We start from the raw sequence: 17,992 nt of genomic DNA, 5'->3' as shown, positions 1-17,992 counted from the left end.
AAGGGCTGGACAAATTACTCACAAGCTGGTAAATCATGAATCAGCAACAGAGCCACCACAAAAAGAGTCAATAAGAGAGTTGAACAACTTACAATTTGGTTACTGCAGGGGAAAATGCATGGCCCAATTCCAACACTTACCCCTGCCATGTTTTCATTTTTAAAACTGAAAAAGTAAAAGAAATTCTTGTGCTTCATTATAATGTTGACAGAAATGCCAAAAGCTTAGTGACTAGAAGCCACTGCTTGTTATACAGTAGAGCTGTATCTTAAATAACATCCTCCCACAGTTCTTGCTAGAACAGAACTCCTCCTTTCCTCACTCTTTTCTCTAAACATTTGTCTGCCAACTGATTTTTAATATAGTGCCCAACACAATTTTATTTTTGCTAAAAATGTTTTAAAACTCTGGTGTCTACCACCCTACTCATCTCCATCCCATTCAAATTGCAACATTTATTACGATTTATTTACCGTCTGTTTGAAGGTAATCAATAGAAATAAAACATGGAAAAGAAAATAAGATACCTTTTTTATTGGACATAACTTAATACATTTCTTGATTAGCTTTCGAAGGTTGCCCTTCTTCGTCAGATCAGAAATAAGCAAATTTTGGTAGATGACAGTATATACAAGTGAAATATCAAAGCATTTCAGTGGCAGTCTAACAGGATGGGGGTGGATAGGTGAGAGACAGGGAGATATGCATGGAGACAGGAGGGTGACAAACAAAGCAGTACATTTTTATGGTTTATAATGAGCTAGAAAACCCAGATCTTTGTTAAGTCCTGTCTGGTGGGTGACAAAATATTTAAACACCCATCTGTTTGAAGAAATTCACTCAAGGCAATCAAATCAAATATACAATAGTGATCAGATATACAGATCAAATGTGTCAATAACAAATTAGGGGTGCATGAAGAGGGAGAACAGAGAAAACGGACAGTTGACATATCGTGGGAGGTAGTTCAGTATTATGATCTATGTATATTTGTTGTGTCTATCATTTGATGCTAGGTTGTATTGATCATCAGGAATTTCTTGTACAAGAATGTTTTTAATTTTTGCAAAAACTTGTGTCGTGTGCCCTTTGGCAATGCATTCCATCATCTGGCCACGTTGAATGGGATTTTTGTGATGTGGGCTGTTTTGTAGGTACAGCTGGGATGGTGTATGATGAGATGGCCTCTCAGTTTCTCCTTGAAGGTAGGGTGCGGTAGTTCAACTAGTGACATCATGTAGCTTGGTGCAGTGTCGTGTACAATTTGGACACGAAAGTGCACTTTTTGAAGATCACTCTTGCTCTTATTGGTAGGTAGTCTAGATATTGCAGCAGTGGTGTTGTGTGGTTGAATTTGGATGCGCCGATTAGGTGTGCTGAGGTATTTTGTGCTATTTTAAGTTTTTTGATTATGTATTCTCTGCAACCCACGCAGACTGTGTTGCAGTAATCTATCTGGGACAAAACAAGGCTTTGGACTAGAATTCGGCAGTTTTTTTTTTGTTTTAAATAAGCTCTTATTCATCATAGTTTCCAGAGGGATCTGAATACTTTTGATGTTACAGCAGACACTTGTGATTCTAGTGTCATGTGTTGGTCAATCAATATTCCTAGTACTTTGATATTTGTTTCTAGGGATCCTGGCATCTTCACTTTGTAGGATCTGCTGCTCAGGAATCCCTCAAACCAGGATAGGACCTTGCCTCCAATACCTATGTTGTCTAGCATGCTTAGTAACAGCCCATGGTCTATCAGGTCAAAAGCTGATGACATTGGAGGATCATGACCCTGCGACTCTACTTAACAAGTGTGTATTGTAAGTCATGTATTCTGTAACCCGATTTGACTCCATGTAGATATAAGTGGGAAATAAATGCTGGGAATAGAACAGAACAGAATTAGAAACACCTTTTATGGGCAGTAAAGCCATTCAAGTTCCTCCCTTCCCCCTTGCCCACACACACACAATAAGTAAAACAATCCTATAAACAGACAAACTTTAAAGTACACAATGATGGTTCTTGACTTTATGTGGCAATCAGAACCTATTGTTTACTTCAACTGCAGCCACCCTTTGCCACTTCCCAAAAGCTGCCACCCTAGTCAACCACCTAGTTTGCCTAATGGTTAGAACAGACATGTCCAGTGTTGCTCACTCCCAGACCACAGCTCAATGGCCCCACACGCCGAAAGTTAATGCTACAGGCTGCCATGACTGCTGATGACCTGAAAAAGAAGGTAAGTCAGGATTAGTGCTGCCCATGTCTTCTACCTCTGGGGTAATGCTAAAGAAGTTTAAGTCAGGCTCAGGGCTACTGTTCACTTTTCTGCCCCACTTTGCAAGCCCTCACTTCCCCCTCTGTATGTGGCACTTAAAACTTCATGGGCAACAAAACTATTTTCTGTTGACAGCTGCATTTCCATGCAGCTTAGAGGGAACACTGGACTCAGGAGCCATAAGGCAGTCACAGTTTGTGGCCCCAGGCTAAGGGTTGTGCAGAGTTGTCAGGGGATACCAAATAGAACCAACCCAGTGAGTTGCAAGTGAAAAATCATGGCACTGTTGCCCAATAGAAGCCAAGTCTGAATGATATAGAAATGCAAAAGGAGCAAAATGAAAACATTCAGCACATTTTAAAGCATGTCACACACACTTACTATATATGTTACACCACAATTCATTTGCACAGCAAACATCAAATGCATTGAAGCATGTATGTAGCATTCTCAAGTTATTAGGAAATATGTAGACAAAAAAAGAAAAAACTACAAACCTGTACATTTATGCAATTTTATTTAGAATAAGTTACAGGACTTAAAAAAATATCACTAAAACAAATGCACATAAAATTCAGTAAAAAGCCAAGAGGAGTGCAATTAGAACAGTTAATTGTTTCACATTTTCTTCTAGCAAAAAAAAAGACTTTACTAATAATAGACAGTATACATAGTGGGCACTGTCAAGAATATGCTAAGTATAGATTAAAACAATTCATTTACTAGTCAGGAAGAACAGAGTGGGTTCTCATTTGGGGGGTTATATCATACACCATAAGGAGTCAGCTTGCCTAATAATGTAAGTTAACTGTCCATTAAAAAAACACAACCTGATCTTACCATTGTAATTTAATTGTGCAGCATTATATCATTAATAAAATCATGTTAGCAACCAATTTGGGGCAGATTTTACAGCACAGATAAGGGCCTGAGGCACCTTAAATCTATCTAAAGGGAGTGGGAAAATTAACTTCAGAACAGCTGCACTTTGTTTTCTCTGCTCTCTGGAGATAGAGTTTCCATAACAAAAGCCCTGGAGAGAAGAGACATTTTTTGGTGACCAGCTACCACCTGCAACATAGTTCAGGTTTCATAAACCAACAATGCTATAACTAGATGAACGATATAGGCATTTAATGTCAATGCTAAAACAAGTGACGTCTCTTCAGTAATAATTTCTGACAAGTGTCCGACCCAGTTAGAAGTAGAACCAATGACCAACTCGCAAAGTGCTGGCTGATGCAGTTACTGCTTCTCACCACTGGAGAGATCACTGCAACTTGCAGGAGCGTGACTAAAAAAAATCAGCTGTTAAAAAACATTTTAAAAATAAGATCTTTCATTATTATATTTGCTGAAACCTTTTTCAGTGTTTATCCAGATGAAATCTTGGTTGCAGAGAACAGTTGATCAGAGAAGATATGTGTGTAACAAATGCTATTTGAATGCTACTTTGATATGATTCCTAAACCAATCCTGTTGAGCCTTCTCCCCCAACAGCTAGTTGAATTTTTGGGATATCTGAATGAATAGGCATAAGAAATCTGCATATATCTGATCTCTAATATGCGCAATAGTCATTGTAGACATCCTGAAAATTCAACTGGTAAAAGCTTGGGGAGCCTTTCTCGATGGTATCCATCATCGCTTGCCCAAATACCCAAATGAGCACATCAGTTTAATGAAGCCACAAACCTCCATTTCCAGATTAATGGAACAGGACACCATCCTCATAACATGAAAACTTCATTTTGTTTGTCCATTAGCAATGGCTCAAATAATTAATTAAGATAAAAAGTGTTTTCTTTAATGTCTTCTTAAAACCTTCAATAAAAAGGGAATCATGATTTCCTCTTCCTCCCATCTCTTGTCCTTCATCAGGAGTCTTCAAAAACCACTCCCCTTGCTGTCTTTTTGCTGGAAGGAGACATAAAAGAAGTCATCAGATCTGTGGCTATCCTGTCGCCCTCATCAGACACTGCCCCTGACTGTAGAGACTAACCAAAACCAAGGGCCCTGTTTACTAAGCTGCGCTGTAGGTGTTCTAGCATTTTTAGCGTGCGCTAATACTAGAGACACCCATAGGAGTATATGGGTGTCTCTAGTGCTAGTGTGCGCTAAAAACACAAGTGCACCTTAGTAAACAGGGCCCCAGCTCTGTAACCAAACTGGCCTCCTGGTTTTGGCAGAAAATGAAACTGCCTCCCCAAAATCAGCCTCCACATTCACACACCCGGCGGCAGCCCCCTTCCCAAGTCCAGCCCCCTCCCCGGCAATGGCCCCCTCCTGCGCCTACCTTATTGTTGGGTAGTAGGCACAGGAGAGTCCTCACTACATGGTTGGTTCCACTCAAAATGGCTTCCAAGACTGCCAATGGACAGGGGCGTAGCCAGCCCTCCAATTTTGGAGGCAGCACAGTCAGCCCTCCAATTTTCAGGGGGGGGCCAAAAAGGTAGACTGATGGGGCAACATATTCCTCCCCCCAGTGCACTAAAAGTAATACCTTTCGTGGCAAGGATACCGAAACCTGCACTGTAAAAACTGAAGTAGGTACTAAAATATCAGTGCACCTAGTGGAAAACTAAACAAACCTAATAACTAAAGTGCTAAAAAAATACCTGATCTATTTCACACAAACAAATCCTCACTAAGTGTAAGTAATCACAAACTAAAGACAGAAACATGTAGACAAAACTTAACTCCGAATCCAGACACTGCACACAATGCAACAACTAGATAAAGACAAGCAGTGATGTATCTATCCCTTGTATTGTGCAAAATATAAAAAGAGCAGGTGTAAATTTAAAAAATTGACATATTCTAATCGCATTTCAAATTGAGAATCAAACAAAAAAAAAAAAAGGAAAATAAAATACTACCTTTTAATTGGAGCAATTTAATAGTATAGTAACTGTCCCTTCTTGAGGAAGGAGGTTTTGGCCTCTGAAAGCTAGTCCAATAAAAAGGTTTCACTATTTTCCATTTTATTTTAATTAATTAATTTATTTATTAACCTGTAGAGTAGATTAACACAGCTACCACACTACTTAATCCTAAATCAAAAAATAAAATTATTTTTCTACCTTTGTTGTCTGGCCATTTAATTTTTCTAATTCTGTTGGTCCCGTTCCTTGATTTCTGCCTTCCTGTCTTCTCTTAAGTCTCTTAAACAGGGAGATATTTCAATTTATATTTCTTAATTTTCCTAGACTTACGACTGTACCCCCAAAGGATCTGTTTTACAGATTTTTGAAGGAGAAGTTTAAGTATTCTGATTCAGCTTGTACACCCCTCTTCATAACATATATCTTCCAGTTCCTAGACAACGCCCGAGTTGTCTAGATGTTTATTCTGTTGTGGAAGTATCTTCTGACAGTTTAAATGTTACTCAAATTCTTGAAAACTCCATGGAAGAAGTGCTCTCTAGATCCACACTTTCGGTGACATTTGTTTTCCTACAGGATAAAGAGGCTCTTTTGTGCCTTTTCTAGGCTTTCAGATTCCATGTTTCTGGGAGGTAAAATGTCCATATTTCTAGATATATCTAAATGGACTCAAATATGTAGTTAGAAGTTTCTAGCACTTAAGCCATATGTAATTTCTTTGTGAGCTAGGTTCCAATTGAGAGTTCCTTGTAAGTGTTTACTTTTTTTAGATCAATGTAATTATGTATTTTATGAACCCTCTCAGTTAAAATTTTTCTTGGAGGGTAGAGGGGTTTCGTTGTCATCCTCTTAGCCTTTTTGGTCATAGTAACATAGTAGATGACGGCAGAAAAAGACCTGCATGGTCCATCCAGTCTGCCCAACAAGATAAACTCATATGTGTATACCTTACCTTGATTTGTACCTGCCTTTTTCAGGGCACAGACCGTACAAGTCTGCCCAGCAGTATTTCCCGCCTCCCAACCACCAGTCCCGCCTCCCATCTCCGGCTCTGGCACAGACTGTATAAGTCTGCCCTCCACTATCCTCGCCTCCCAACTACCAACCTCTCTTCCCCCACCTGCTTCGCCACCCAATTTTGGCTAAGCTTCTGAGGCTCCATTCCTACTGGACAGGATTCATTTATGCACATCCCACGCATGTTTGAATTCCGTTACCGTTTTCATCTCCACCACCTCCCGCGGGAGGGCATTCCAAGCATCCACCACCCTCTCCGTGAAAAAATACTTCCCGACATCTTTTTTGAGTCTGCCCCCCTTCAATCTCATTTCATGTCCTCTCGTTCTACCGCCTTCCCATCTCCGGAAAAGATTTGTTTGCGGATTAATACCTTTCAAGTATTTGAACGTCTGTATCATATCACCCCTGTTCCTCCTTTCCTCCAGGGTATACATGTTCAGGTCAGCAAGTCTCTGCTCATACATCTTGGAACGCAAATCCCATACCATTCTCGTAGCTTTTCTTTACTAAGAACCAATTGTATAATTAATATGGCATGGATACTGCAGGTTTCCACTTTATTTTTATTCTTTACTTTTTGACCAGCTTCCTCTGGTATTTGGATTAGATTTTATCCTTTAAGTGTGTCTAGTTAGCTGATTATGTTTAACTTGGGGCCCTGTTTACTAAGCCGCGCTGTAGGCACACGAAGTTTTTAGCGTGCGCTAATGATAGAGACACCCATTATATTCCTATGGGTGTCCATACTGTTAGTGCACGCTAATTTTTAGCACGCACTAAAAAGTTTGTGCTCCTACAGCATGGCTTAGTAAACAGGGCCCTTTGAATGTTATATATGACATTACATTTTTATTTGTATAATCATGCTTGTTGTGTTTCAGGATTTTCTTCATGTAATATAATTAAATGCTAAATAGAATTTAAAAAAAACCCAGGGATTCCAGCCCTTTTGTCATTACTCAGTGTCCTCCGGTCTTCTTCACCATCTCCACTATATCCATCTGCAACATTGATCTTTTCCTTTCAGTTCTCTTCCATTTATTTTTCTACCTCTTGCTACAGATTTCATTTATTCTTATCATCCAGTCTTCAATTTCCCTTTTTTTAAGGTAATCAATAAAACAAAATAAAACATGGAAAAGAAAATAAGATACCACCTTTTTTATTGGACATAACTTAATACATTTCTTGATTAGCTTTCGAAGGTTGCCCTTCTTCGTCAGATCGGAAATAAGCAAATGTTGGTAGATGACAGTATATATAAGTGAAACATCAAAGCATTTCAGTGGCAGTCTAACAGGATGGGGGTGGATAGGTGAGAGACAGGGAGATATGCATGGAGACAGGATGGTGACAAAGCAGTACAATTTTATGGTTTATAATGGGCTAGAAAACCCATCTTTGTTAAGTCCTGTCTGGTGGGTGTCAAAGTATTTAATCATTCTGACTTCAAAGGTCTTATGTTCCTGTATTGTTTTAAAGTTCCCTTTCAGGATTCTTACCGTGAAATCGCTGGTACAGTGTTCTGGTTTTGTAAAGTGCTGCCCCACAGGCATGACATCCTTATTGGTACTAGCATTTTTCATATGGTGTCTATGTAAATTAAATCTATTCTTTAGCATCTGACTTGTTTCTCCAATGTAGCAGCCTTTGTTGCATTTTTTACACTGAATGATATATACTACATTGGAAGATGAGCACGTGAAAGATTCCTTAATGTTGAATATTTTTCCTTTGTGAATGACCATGGGGTCCTGTGAAATGTTTTGGCATAGTTTGCAGCTGGATATATTGCAAGGATGTGTGCCATTCTTTTCTTTTTGAGTCTGTGTTGGGAGCTTACTTCTAATTAGCTCGTGTTTTAAGTTGGGTGGCTGTTGGAAGACCAGCACTGGTGGGGATGGGAATATCTCTTTCAGTAATTCATCCTCCTGGAGTAGAGGCTGCAGATCTTTTATGATTTTTCTTAATTTTTCCAACTCTGGGTTGTATGTCACTATAAGGGGTTCTGTCTGTGGCTTTTTTTTCTTTGTATTGTAGCAGATTTTCTCTGGGTGTTTTGAGGGAGGAGGCAATATTCTTGGAGATTTGGGGGTTGTAGTCTTTCTGTTCGAAGGATGCAGTCAGGATTTCAAGGTGTCTGACTGTCCCCTGGGTCAGAGCAGATACAGTGGTATCTTGTGGCTTGGCTGTAAATAATGGATCTTTTTGTATGTGAAGGGTGGAAGCTGGAGTTGTGGAGGTAGCTGCATTTGTCTGTGAGTTTCTTGTATATAGATGTTTGTAAATAGCCATCGCTGATTGAGACTGTGGTATCCAAAAAATTGACTTTTTCTGGGAAGTAGTCAATTTTGTATCTGATTGTAGGATGGTATGTATTGAAGGAATTGTAAAATTGTTTCAGAGTTTCTTCCCCCCCCAGTCCAAATCATAAAAATGTCATCAATGTACCGGTAGTATTTTAGGGGTTTGATCTCGTATGTATTCAGAAATGTCTCTTCCAGCTCAGCCATAAAAAGGTTGGCATGTTGAGGTGCTGTCCTGGTGCCCATCGCAGTGCCCATTATTTGTAGATAGATATCATTGTTAAAGCACAAATAGTTGTGAGTTAAAATAAATTTGATTAATTTTGTAATGGTTTCTGGTGAGTATTGATGGTCCAAGTGTGGGTGTTTTTAGGAGGAGTTTCTCACATGCAGCTATGCCATCCGCATGGGGAACGTCGCTGTATAGTGATTCTACATCCATCATGACCAGAAGGGTACTTGGTGGTAATTGCTTGATATTTTTCAATTTATTCAGAAAGTCTGTGGTGTCTTGTATGAAACTGTTTGTTTTGTGCACAAGAGGTTTCAGAATCCCCTTTACGTCCAGATATTTCCTCCTTGAGTGTGCCAATACCCGATATGATTGGTCTGCCAGGGTTTCCAGGTTTGTGGATTTTGGGTAGCATGTAGAATTTGCCCACAGAAGGCTGGTTTGGTATGAGTTTCTTCAGATGTGGCTGTACTTATTTGGGAAACGTTCTGATCAGGTCTTTCAGCTGCTTTGTATAATCCTGCGTGGGATCCTCAATTAGTTTCCTGTAGTATGTATTGTCTGAGAGCTGTCTGTGCCCTTCTTCAATGTATTTTTTTGGGTCCATAATCACCACTGAGCCTCCTTTGTCTGCGGGTTTGATGATAATGCGTTGGTTAGTTTGTAGAGTTCTTATGGCCGCTCTTTCTGGTGGAGTAAGATTGTACAGAATTTTCTTTTGTTTTCTGGAAAGTTGTGATTTTACCCTATGTCTGAAGCTTTCTATGTAGTTGTCCAGCTTGTTGTTTTGTCCATCCTGTGGGGTGAAATGTGTTCTTTTGTTTAAAACTGTCTTTAAATCCTTTGGCACTCTGGATTTTTGTTTGTTTGTTTCTCCTGTCTTGCAGTTCAAGCTTTAGTCTTTTGCTTATTTGTATCTGTCACTCTTTTCTTCTTTTCGTATTAGTCTCCTATTTTTCCTTTCCTTGCACCTTCAAAGAGAGCCAGAACATGCCAATTTAGCTACCTGTTCAACTTATATATAAACCAAGCACCCTTGGTATGGGTCCTAAAGTGACTGACTTTCTTAGAAACTGATTCTAGTGGTAAATGGATTTCACTCTGAGGAACCTGCATTTTTCAATATTTTCATGAGTGATATTGCCAAAGAGGTATCAAAGTTTTCTCTTTTTGTGTATGTTTTCTTATACAGCTATACAAATACATGAGGCATTGCTTCCTTTCATTGGTCAGTAGTGGGCACATTGGTTCTCTTTCTCTGCAACTCCATCTAGGCCTTACCTCAAGGCCCCATCGAGCATGACACCCTCTGCAATATCCAGAAATGTAAATGATACACTCCACACCAGTAGTTTATGCAATAAATGCTGTTTTTGCTAAACAGTTAACCAATCCTCAGGAATGTTCACAAGGGCTTAACTTTATACGTAGTTACAGTTCAATTTTAATTATGATGATAGATACTCTTAGTTCTCTACTCCGCTGCCCACACTTTCTGTGCATTCCTCAGTCAAACACAGTCCCTTCCCAGACCTCAAGAGTCTTCTCTGCTTGTAGCTCAGGACCCTCCTCCAACCTCTATGTTCTTTCGCCAGGTCCTATCGGGGGGGGGGGGGGGGGGGGGGGGGGGAGTGCGTTGGAAATACCTTCTGACCCCACCACATGCTTATCTTCTATCCAGGAGAACAGGGCTCTCCTGTCTCCATCCTGGGGTGGCAGAAGACAAATGCCACTTTCTCCCCTCTACCTCTACTTCTTGAGGTCTGGGATCCTCACTTATTCCCCTGAGTCTTGGCAGGAGGTTGGGGAACCAAAGACCTGTTTAATTTCTTACTCTAAATTCTTATCCCACTCCAGTCCTGCCCCTTTTGCTTGGGCTGCCAGGATCTTCCCTCAGCAAAAGTGGACATCATCAGAGGCCTGCTATCTCCTACCAGTTACTCGTGACACAAAAGAAATTCCCAATCCTGATTCTGTTTGATTGGTCTGTAGCAGGCGAGCACATTGGTTCTATTTCTCTGCAACTCAATGAACAGAATCTATTTCCATCTTGTTCACATTGAGGATTCTCCCCAGAAGGTTTGGCTTGTTTCTGGGTGTCTTTGAACCTTCAGATGTAGGTCTAGAAGTCTTGCTTCGCATTATTGACCTTATGTCTTCTGTAGCTGTTCTTTCAAATGGTAGCCTCTGACAGAACATTTTACTGGTGATAATTTGTATTATTTTTATTTATTTGTATATTACTACATGTGCAATTTCTATTATTGAAAATTCCTGTGAAACAAGCAGTTTTGATGAAATATGGCCAGGATGGAAGTGTTTTAGAATCATTTCTCCTTCTGAACATGTTTAAACTTTTTCTGTTTTACTGTTCTGTCCGTCTATAATGTGAGGCATTTTTCCCATCCATCTTTATGGGCTGATGACATTCACACGCATTTCCTGCGTTAGTTTTACCAGAACTCTATTCACCTTCCCTTAATGTGGTTTCCTTCCATGTTTTTGCCAGTCCTTTTGTCCTCTGTCACATTTTTACAAGCATGAGGATACAGTGCACCTTTTTTCCACTACCCAAAAGAGGGCCACATCCACAGAGCAATTCAGGGTTGACTTCATTACCTTTCAACTAGGAAATTCCAAGAAAATGGGAAGGGACCACTCTAAAGTGATGGAGCAATTCTCCTTCTATTGCCACCATTGTGCTATAGAATGGGCAAGCAGCCACAGTTCAGGCACGCCACAGGCTACTAAACCAGACTAATCAACTGATTTCTACCAATAAATTTGTAGATAGCAGGTGAATTTTCTCTTTGTTCACTGAAAACCAGATGATACATCAGTCAATCTGAAAGAGAAAGCTGCAAACCCATTATTTGGGCAGCTGCTAAGGCACAGAAGACAAGGAATCTAATATGCCCTTCACCCAAAATGGAAAGGTTAGATGTAAATATGGATGAAGCAACCAGTGAAATGGAAGCCACGTCTATGGGTCACAATTTCCCACCCTACATGTTGGTAAAAGCACATGAGCTGTGGAACACTGAAGAGGTGGGGTTAAGGAGGAGACACACCAATGCAAACAGAACCCCTTTTACTAAGGCACACTAAAATTTTGCCGTTACTCTGTATTAGTTTAAAAAAAAAAAAAAAAAGAGATGCTGCCATAACTGCAAAGCCTCTGCCTTAACTGTTGTAAACGTGCCCAGCTGCTTCCCATATAGGCAATGCAGAGATAAAACTCAATAATAAGGATGCACTTAATGCTACCTACCAAGATGGCATTAACCAGTCAACTCCATTATAAGGGCAATTCTACGACAGGGTCAGTGCTTTTTTTGTGCCGGTATGCGCCGGTACAGTGTACCGGCACCTTTTTTGTGCGGTCCGGCTCACCTGCCTGCTCGCTTCCGTTCGTGCACCCGGCCATGCTCCCTGCATTGCAAAACTTTCATTTACCCGAAGTAGTGGCGAACTGGCAGTGAAAGCAGCAGGCAGGCTCGCCTCCTCGTCGCTCCCTTCCCTCTCAGCATGTTCCGCCCTCGCGGAAAGGAAATTACATCAGAGGAAGGTGGGACGCGCAGAGAGGGAAGGGAAGCGAAGCGAGCGACGAGGAGGCGAGCCTGCCTGCCTGCTGCTTTCACTGCCGGTTCACCGAGACTTCGGTAAACAAACGTTTTGCAACGCAGGGAGCACAGCCGGGTGCACGAACGGAAGGCAGCGGGCAGGTGAGGGTGGGCAGGTGGAGGCTGGGGCGAGTCAGTGGACATGGAAGGGAGGGGATAATATGGGGCAAAAGAGAATTGCTAGACATGGAAGGGAGGGGAATCGCTGGACATGGAGTGGATTGGAGGTGAGGGGAGGGAAGAGGAATCGCTGGACATGGAGTGGAGAGGAGGGGAGAGAGGAGAATTGCTGGACATGGATAGGAGGAGAGGCAGGGAAGAAAGTATCACTGGACATGGATAGGAGGTGAAGGCAGGGGAGAGAGGAGACATACTGGACATGGAGGGGAGCGCAGCGAAGAGAGATTTGCTGGACATGGAGGGGAGGGAAGAGAAGAGAATTGTTGGACATGGATGAGAGGGGAGGGGAGAGAGGAGAATCGCTGGACATGGATGGCAGGGGAGGACAGTGGATAGAAGAGAATTGCTGGACATGGGAGGGGAGGGCAGGGGAGAGAGGAGACATGCTGGACATGGATGGAGGGGAGGAAAGACAAGAAGGAGATGCACATGGATGGGAGGCGAGGGCAGGGGAGAGAGGAGAAATGCTGGAAATGGATGGAGAGGAAGCAGGAGATAGAGGAAAATTGCTGGACATGGATGGATGGAGGGGTTGGTGGGGAGAGAGGAGAAATGCTGGACTTGGATGGAGGAGAGGGGAGAGAGAATTATTGCTTTATATGGTTACAGGGGAGAGAAGAGAGAGGAGAAATGCCGGACATGGATGGAGGGGAGGAAAGAAAAGAAGAAGATGCACATGGATGGAGAAAATAGGCAAAAGCTGGATCCACGTTATACCTCCTCCAGTCAATTCCACGGAGGAGGACCCAGCTTTTACTTATGGATGCAGGGCAAGAAATGAAGAAGAAAGGACAGTAAAGAAATAAATGGAAAGGAAGCCCTGGAAACAGAGTTAAGAGAACAGATAGAGGGCAGCAGAATCAGAGACTGGGACCAATATGGATAGAAAAACAAAGTAACCAGACAACAAAGGTAGAAAAAAATCATTTTTATTTTCATTTTAGTGTTTGGAATATGTCCAGTTTGAGAATTTACATCTGCTGTCTTATTTTGCACTGGGTATACTGGAGCTGTAACAGCTTACAGAAATTATTTATAATGAAAAAAGAATCACAAGTTAATTTTTTTCTCTCCTATACTAGTATAATATTTTCAATGATGTCTATTTATATACACCACGGCTGGTATAAGAGGTGTGGCTAATGTGGGTGTGGCTATCATAGGGGCAGAGCCATATGTGGTGACCCTGCCCATAATGAGTATCGGCGCCTTTTTTTCTACAAAAGAAGCACTGGACAGGGTGCTAATGCATGTAAAAGTACAGAAAGCAAGGGCATGCATAACTTACTGCATTCTATAAGTTGCGTGTGTAAAAGCAGCAGGCACGCCCATGTGAACGCCTCCTTACATTTACACACTATGCTGCTTGCTTGTGCCTTTCTAGAACAGTGCTGTCAATTTTCTGCCACTTACATAAGTAACATAGTAGATGATGACGGCAGAAAAAGACCTGCACGGTCCATCCAGTCTGCCCAACAAGATAACTCATATGTGCTACTTTTTGTGTATACCTTACCTTGATTTGTATCTGTCTTTTTCAGGGTAAGGTATACACAAAAAGTAGCACATATGAGTTATCTTGTTGGGCAGACTGGATGGACCGTGCAGGTCTTTTTCTGCCGTCATCATCTACTATGTTACTTATGTAAGTGGCAGAAAATTGACAGCACTATTCTAGAAAGGCACAAGCAAGCAGCATAGTGTGTAAATGTAAGGAGGCATGGGCATGCCTGCTGCTTTTACACACGCAACTTATAGAATGCAGTAAGTTACGCATGCCCTTGCTACATTTAGATGCCTACAGATAACACCATGCCTATGGTAGATTCTCGGTGCCCAGATACCATTTTAGAATAGGTTCTCACTGAATGACATTGAAGAATGTACCCCATATGCTGCTTGAACCGCTGAGATGCAGTAAATCACCATGCATTATCTGCAAAGTGTTGTTCCCACCCATTCCCTGCTCCATTCCATATGACGCAGTTAATGCAAGAATTAGTGCATTCTAAGTCTCAAACTGCTGGGTTAACTATTAGTGCACGTGCTACTGATGGTTTTATACAAATTAATATAGTTTCTCCTGGCAATGCAGGGTACATGAGAAGCTCTGAGATCTTGAGAAGGATTCAGCATCTGCAGAAAAGCAATCATTTCTTTTTTAGGGTGCTGGTAGGTAAACTATTACCTTTTGAAGCCAGGATTGATCAGTGACTCCCCTGGGATTCTTTTCTTGCTGACATTAGGTGACCCACCTTTGTTTTTTCTGAAATCCAAATCTGAGAAAAAGGGGACAGACATAAATGAAATGCTAAAGTGCTGCAGCTGAAGCACAACACACATCTAAAGAGAGATGTGGAGGCATTTGGAATCAGGGCTGAGATTAGACACTATCCCCCCAATATTCAAAGTATTTAACTATCCAGGATTGGCACCTGACCAGTTAAATTCCCCATAACTGGCTATCTGCAAATTTTCAGTAGGACATGGCTTGCCATGACCCATTGAAAATTCGCAGCTTGCGGATAGCCAGTTATATTGACGATATAACCTGCTATCCGTCGATTTTCAGTGCAAGTTTGGCAGCTATATCTAGCCGTGTGAATATCAGGCCTATCTTTGGCCAGTTCAAACTTAACCAGCCAGCTCTGAATATAAGCTTGGCTAGTTAAATTTGAACCGGCCAAAAATAAACCAGTTATTCAATGCCGGTCACTGGAAATGACCCAGTTGAATATCTGGGCTCTGCGTCAACTGCGAGAGTTAGTCTGAATATCGGGCCCTATGAACCTTCATTTGCAACAGATCACTTGAGCCACCAAGGCCTGGGCATTTTCTTGGGCCAAGGATTTAGGAGGTAATTCTATACCTTGGCACCTTGTAATTGTACGCCACAACGAGGTGCAATAAGTGCCAATTCTATAATGGCACAGGAATGCCTAAGACATTCTAGAATGCTAGCATAAACCCAATTTGACATGCCAAAGTTAGGCAAGATTACTTACACCAGATCAATGACTGGTTTAAGTGGGCGTGCCTCAGTGCGCCATGCGATGTACGAAACTAATAAATATTCTATAAGTTGTGTGCGACATTTGCTGCCACGCCTATGGCCTTTCTATGCTTCACCCCCTGCAGTTACGCGCCCAGGAGGGCTCACAATCTAACTTTGTACCTGAGGCAATGAAGGGTTAAGTGGCTTGCCCAAGATCACAAGGAGCAGCAGTGGGATTTGAACCAGCCACCTCTGGATTGCAAGACCGGTGCTCCAACCTCTAGCCACTCCTCCACTCCCAAGCAGCCCCCAAGAAATTCTTCTAATCCCGCTTCAGAAGAAAGCTCAGAAAGACCCCTCAGTCACTGCAAGGCTCAAAGCACAGGGTTTTGTGGAACTAAAAAAAAAAAAGGCTCCTATAATCCCCCCCCCCCAATCACTTCTGATCCACCCTGATAAAGGACCTAACCTGGTATTTCCTACCAATCTTGCAAGCAAAAGACCCATTTTACCATTGTTTGTAAAACGTCCGTTTCAAATAGCGAAACTGATCCACCCTCTTCATTTGTAATGGTTCCAACTCTACTCATGCTATGTCCAGTGCCCACTTAGTAGCAAGCAGACCACACTGCTTGTGTTCTGCCTCCAGGGACCACTCCACTCCCAACAACTGTCTGTCTGTCTCTACTTCTGTTTCCTCTTGAGGAAGCTAGAAGCCAAAAGACATATCCCCTCAGAACAACCTTAAATGCTCCCCACCAGGAAGCCAACGAGCCATCGGCTTTTGGGTTATAAGCCAAAACTTCAGAGATGTGGTACTCAAGATGCTCTATCAAGCGCTTGTCACCCAACTTAGACCTGTTAAACCTCCACCTAGCAGGGCTAGGCGGACTCACAATAGTTACCGAGATGTGGCTATGATAAGCAACTTTTCACCCTTTCAACTGCAGCCCCAAAACACAATAGATTGATCCAACTAGCATTTATAGTCTCTAGCAAATGGATTATGGATCCACCATATATAAAAGAGACTGAAATGAGCCAACAGCCTTTCAGCTTACGGGCACGTACCCCTCAAGCCAGGACCTTCTGGACCTATCCAGAGTCTAGGACTGCATTCCACTCTCCATCTACCAAGAAAAACTGATTTTGATACTAAATAGCCTGAAACATAGCTCCATAAAAAAGAGACCCAGGGAATGATTTGGTTAGTATACATTAACCAGCATGATACAGGGCAAAGTAAGTTCACAGATGTCCCTGCCACTACACTGAAGCAAACGTCATGTAATTCCTCTGTAACTAACAGTAAGAGATTCTGACTGGTTTTAGACTTGAAGTTTGCATATTTTAAATTGGCTACGGAAGCTGGTTTCATACAGAGGCAGGCAGCAAAGAAAGTGGGTGCACAAAAGTTGGGTACCTGGCATCAGAAGCCTCTGACTGTTCATAAAGTTCTTCTCAGGACTGCAGGAAGAGGCAGTGCACTCCGCAGCTGAAAAGGAAAAAAGACACACGCCTATATAACATTTCTCACAACAGGAGCCATTGTTTAACAGAACCACACGTGAGAGCAGGGGATATTGTTCTGCCCCCATATTCATGGAGGCAGGATGCATTGTTATGCATATTTAACTTGAGCATTATTTGTATGCAATTGCATTGTCTGCATAATAGATAACACTGTGTATTAGGACTGCTTTTTCTATAGTTTGCAGTATCCTGTGATTGACTCCTTGTGAACTTTCCCTATTGGCCGTTAGCTCTGAGGTAGGGCCAGCCCTCCCTCTCTGCCCCTGTGGGCTGTGTGAGAGCCCAGTCTTCCTTGCATGCCTTGGTCATCAGCAGCTGTTCTAGGGTGCTGATCAGCGAATGATACATACCTGTAGCAGGTGTTCTCCGAGGACAGCAGGCTGATTGTTCTCACGACTGGGTTGACATCCACGGCAGCCCCCACCAACCGGAACAAAACTTTGCGGGTGGTCCCGCACGCAGGGCACGCCCACCGCGCATGCGCGGCCATCTTCCCGCCTGTGCGCGACCGTTCCCGCTCAGTTGAATGACAAGCAAAAAATGAGTAAAAACGCAACTCCAAAGGGGAGGAGGGAGGGTAGGTGAGAACAATCAGCCTGCTGTCCTCGGAGAACACCTGCTACAGGTATGTATCATTCGCTTTCTCCGAGGACAAGCAGGCTGCTTGTTCTCACGACTGGGGTATCCCTAGCTCTCAGGCTCACTCAAAACAAGAACCCAGGTCAATTGAACCTCGCAACGGCGAGGGTATAACAGAAATTGACCTACGAAGAACAACTAACAGAGTGCAGCCTGACCAGAATAAATTCGGGTCCTGGAGGGTGGAGTTGGATTTAAACCCCAAACATATTCTGCAGCACCGACTGCCCGAACCGACTGTCGCGTCGGGTATCCTGCTGGAGGCAGTAATGTGATGTGAATGTGTGGACAGATGACCACGT

The 17,992-nt window shown here is 42.3% G+C and overlaps 1 protein-coding gene across 1 annotated transcript in view; it reads right to left on the bottom strand.

Annotated features, from left to right (window-relative positions):
• Positions 1 to 2,777: 2,777 nt before the first annotated feature.
• Positions 2,778 to 17,992, bottom strand: part of PAXX (PAXX non-homologous end joining factor) — a 107,699-nt gene continuing 92,484 nt past the window's right edge. The window contains exons 5-7 of the mRNA XM_030206984.1: positions 16,942 to 17,013; positions 14,712 to 14,802; positions 2,778 to 4,194 (exon numbers count right to left, since the gene is read on the bottom strand). Coding sequence (XP_030062844.1) covers positions 4,155 to 4,194; positions 14,712 to 14,802; positions 16,942 to 17,013 — 203 coding nt within the window. The 3' untranslated portion in view covers positions 2,778 to 4,154. The remainder of the gene's footprint in view (positions 4,195 to 14,711; positions 14,803 to 16,941; positions 17,014 to 17,992) is intronic.

This window comes from Microcaecilia unicolor, chromosome 6 (genome assembly GCF_901765095.1).
Source record: "Microcaecilia unicolor chromosome 6, aMicUni1.1, whole genome shotgun sequence".
Taxonomy (NCBI): domain Eukaryota; kingdom Metazoa; phylum Chordata; class Amphibia; order Gymnophiona; family Siphonopidae; genus Microcaecilia; species Microcaecilia unicolor.
This window is presented reverse-complemented; position numbering and strand designations above follow the sequence as displayed.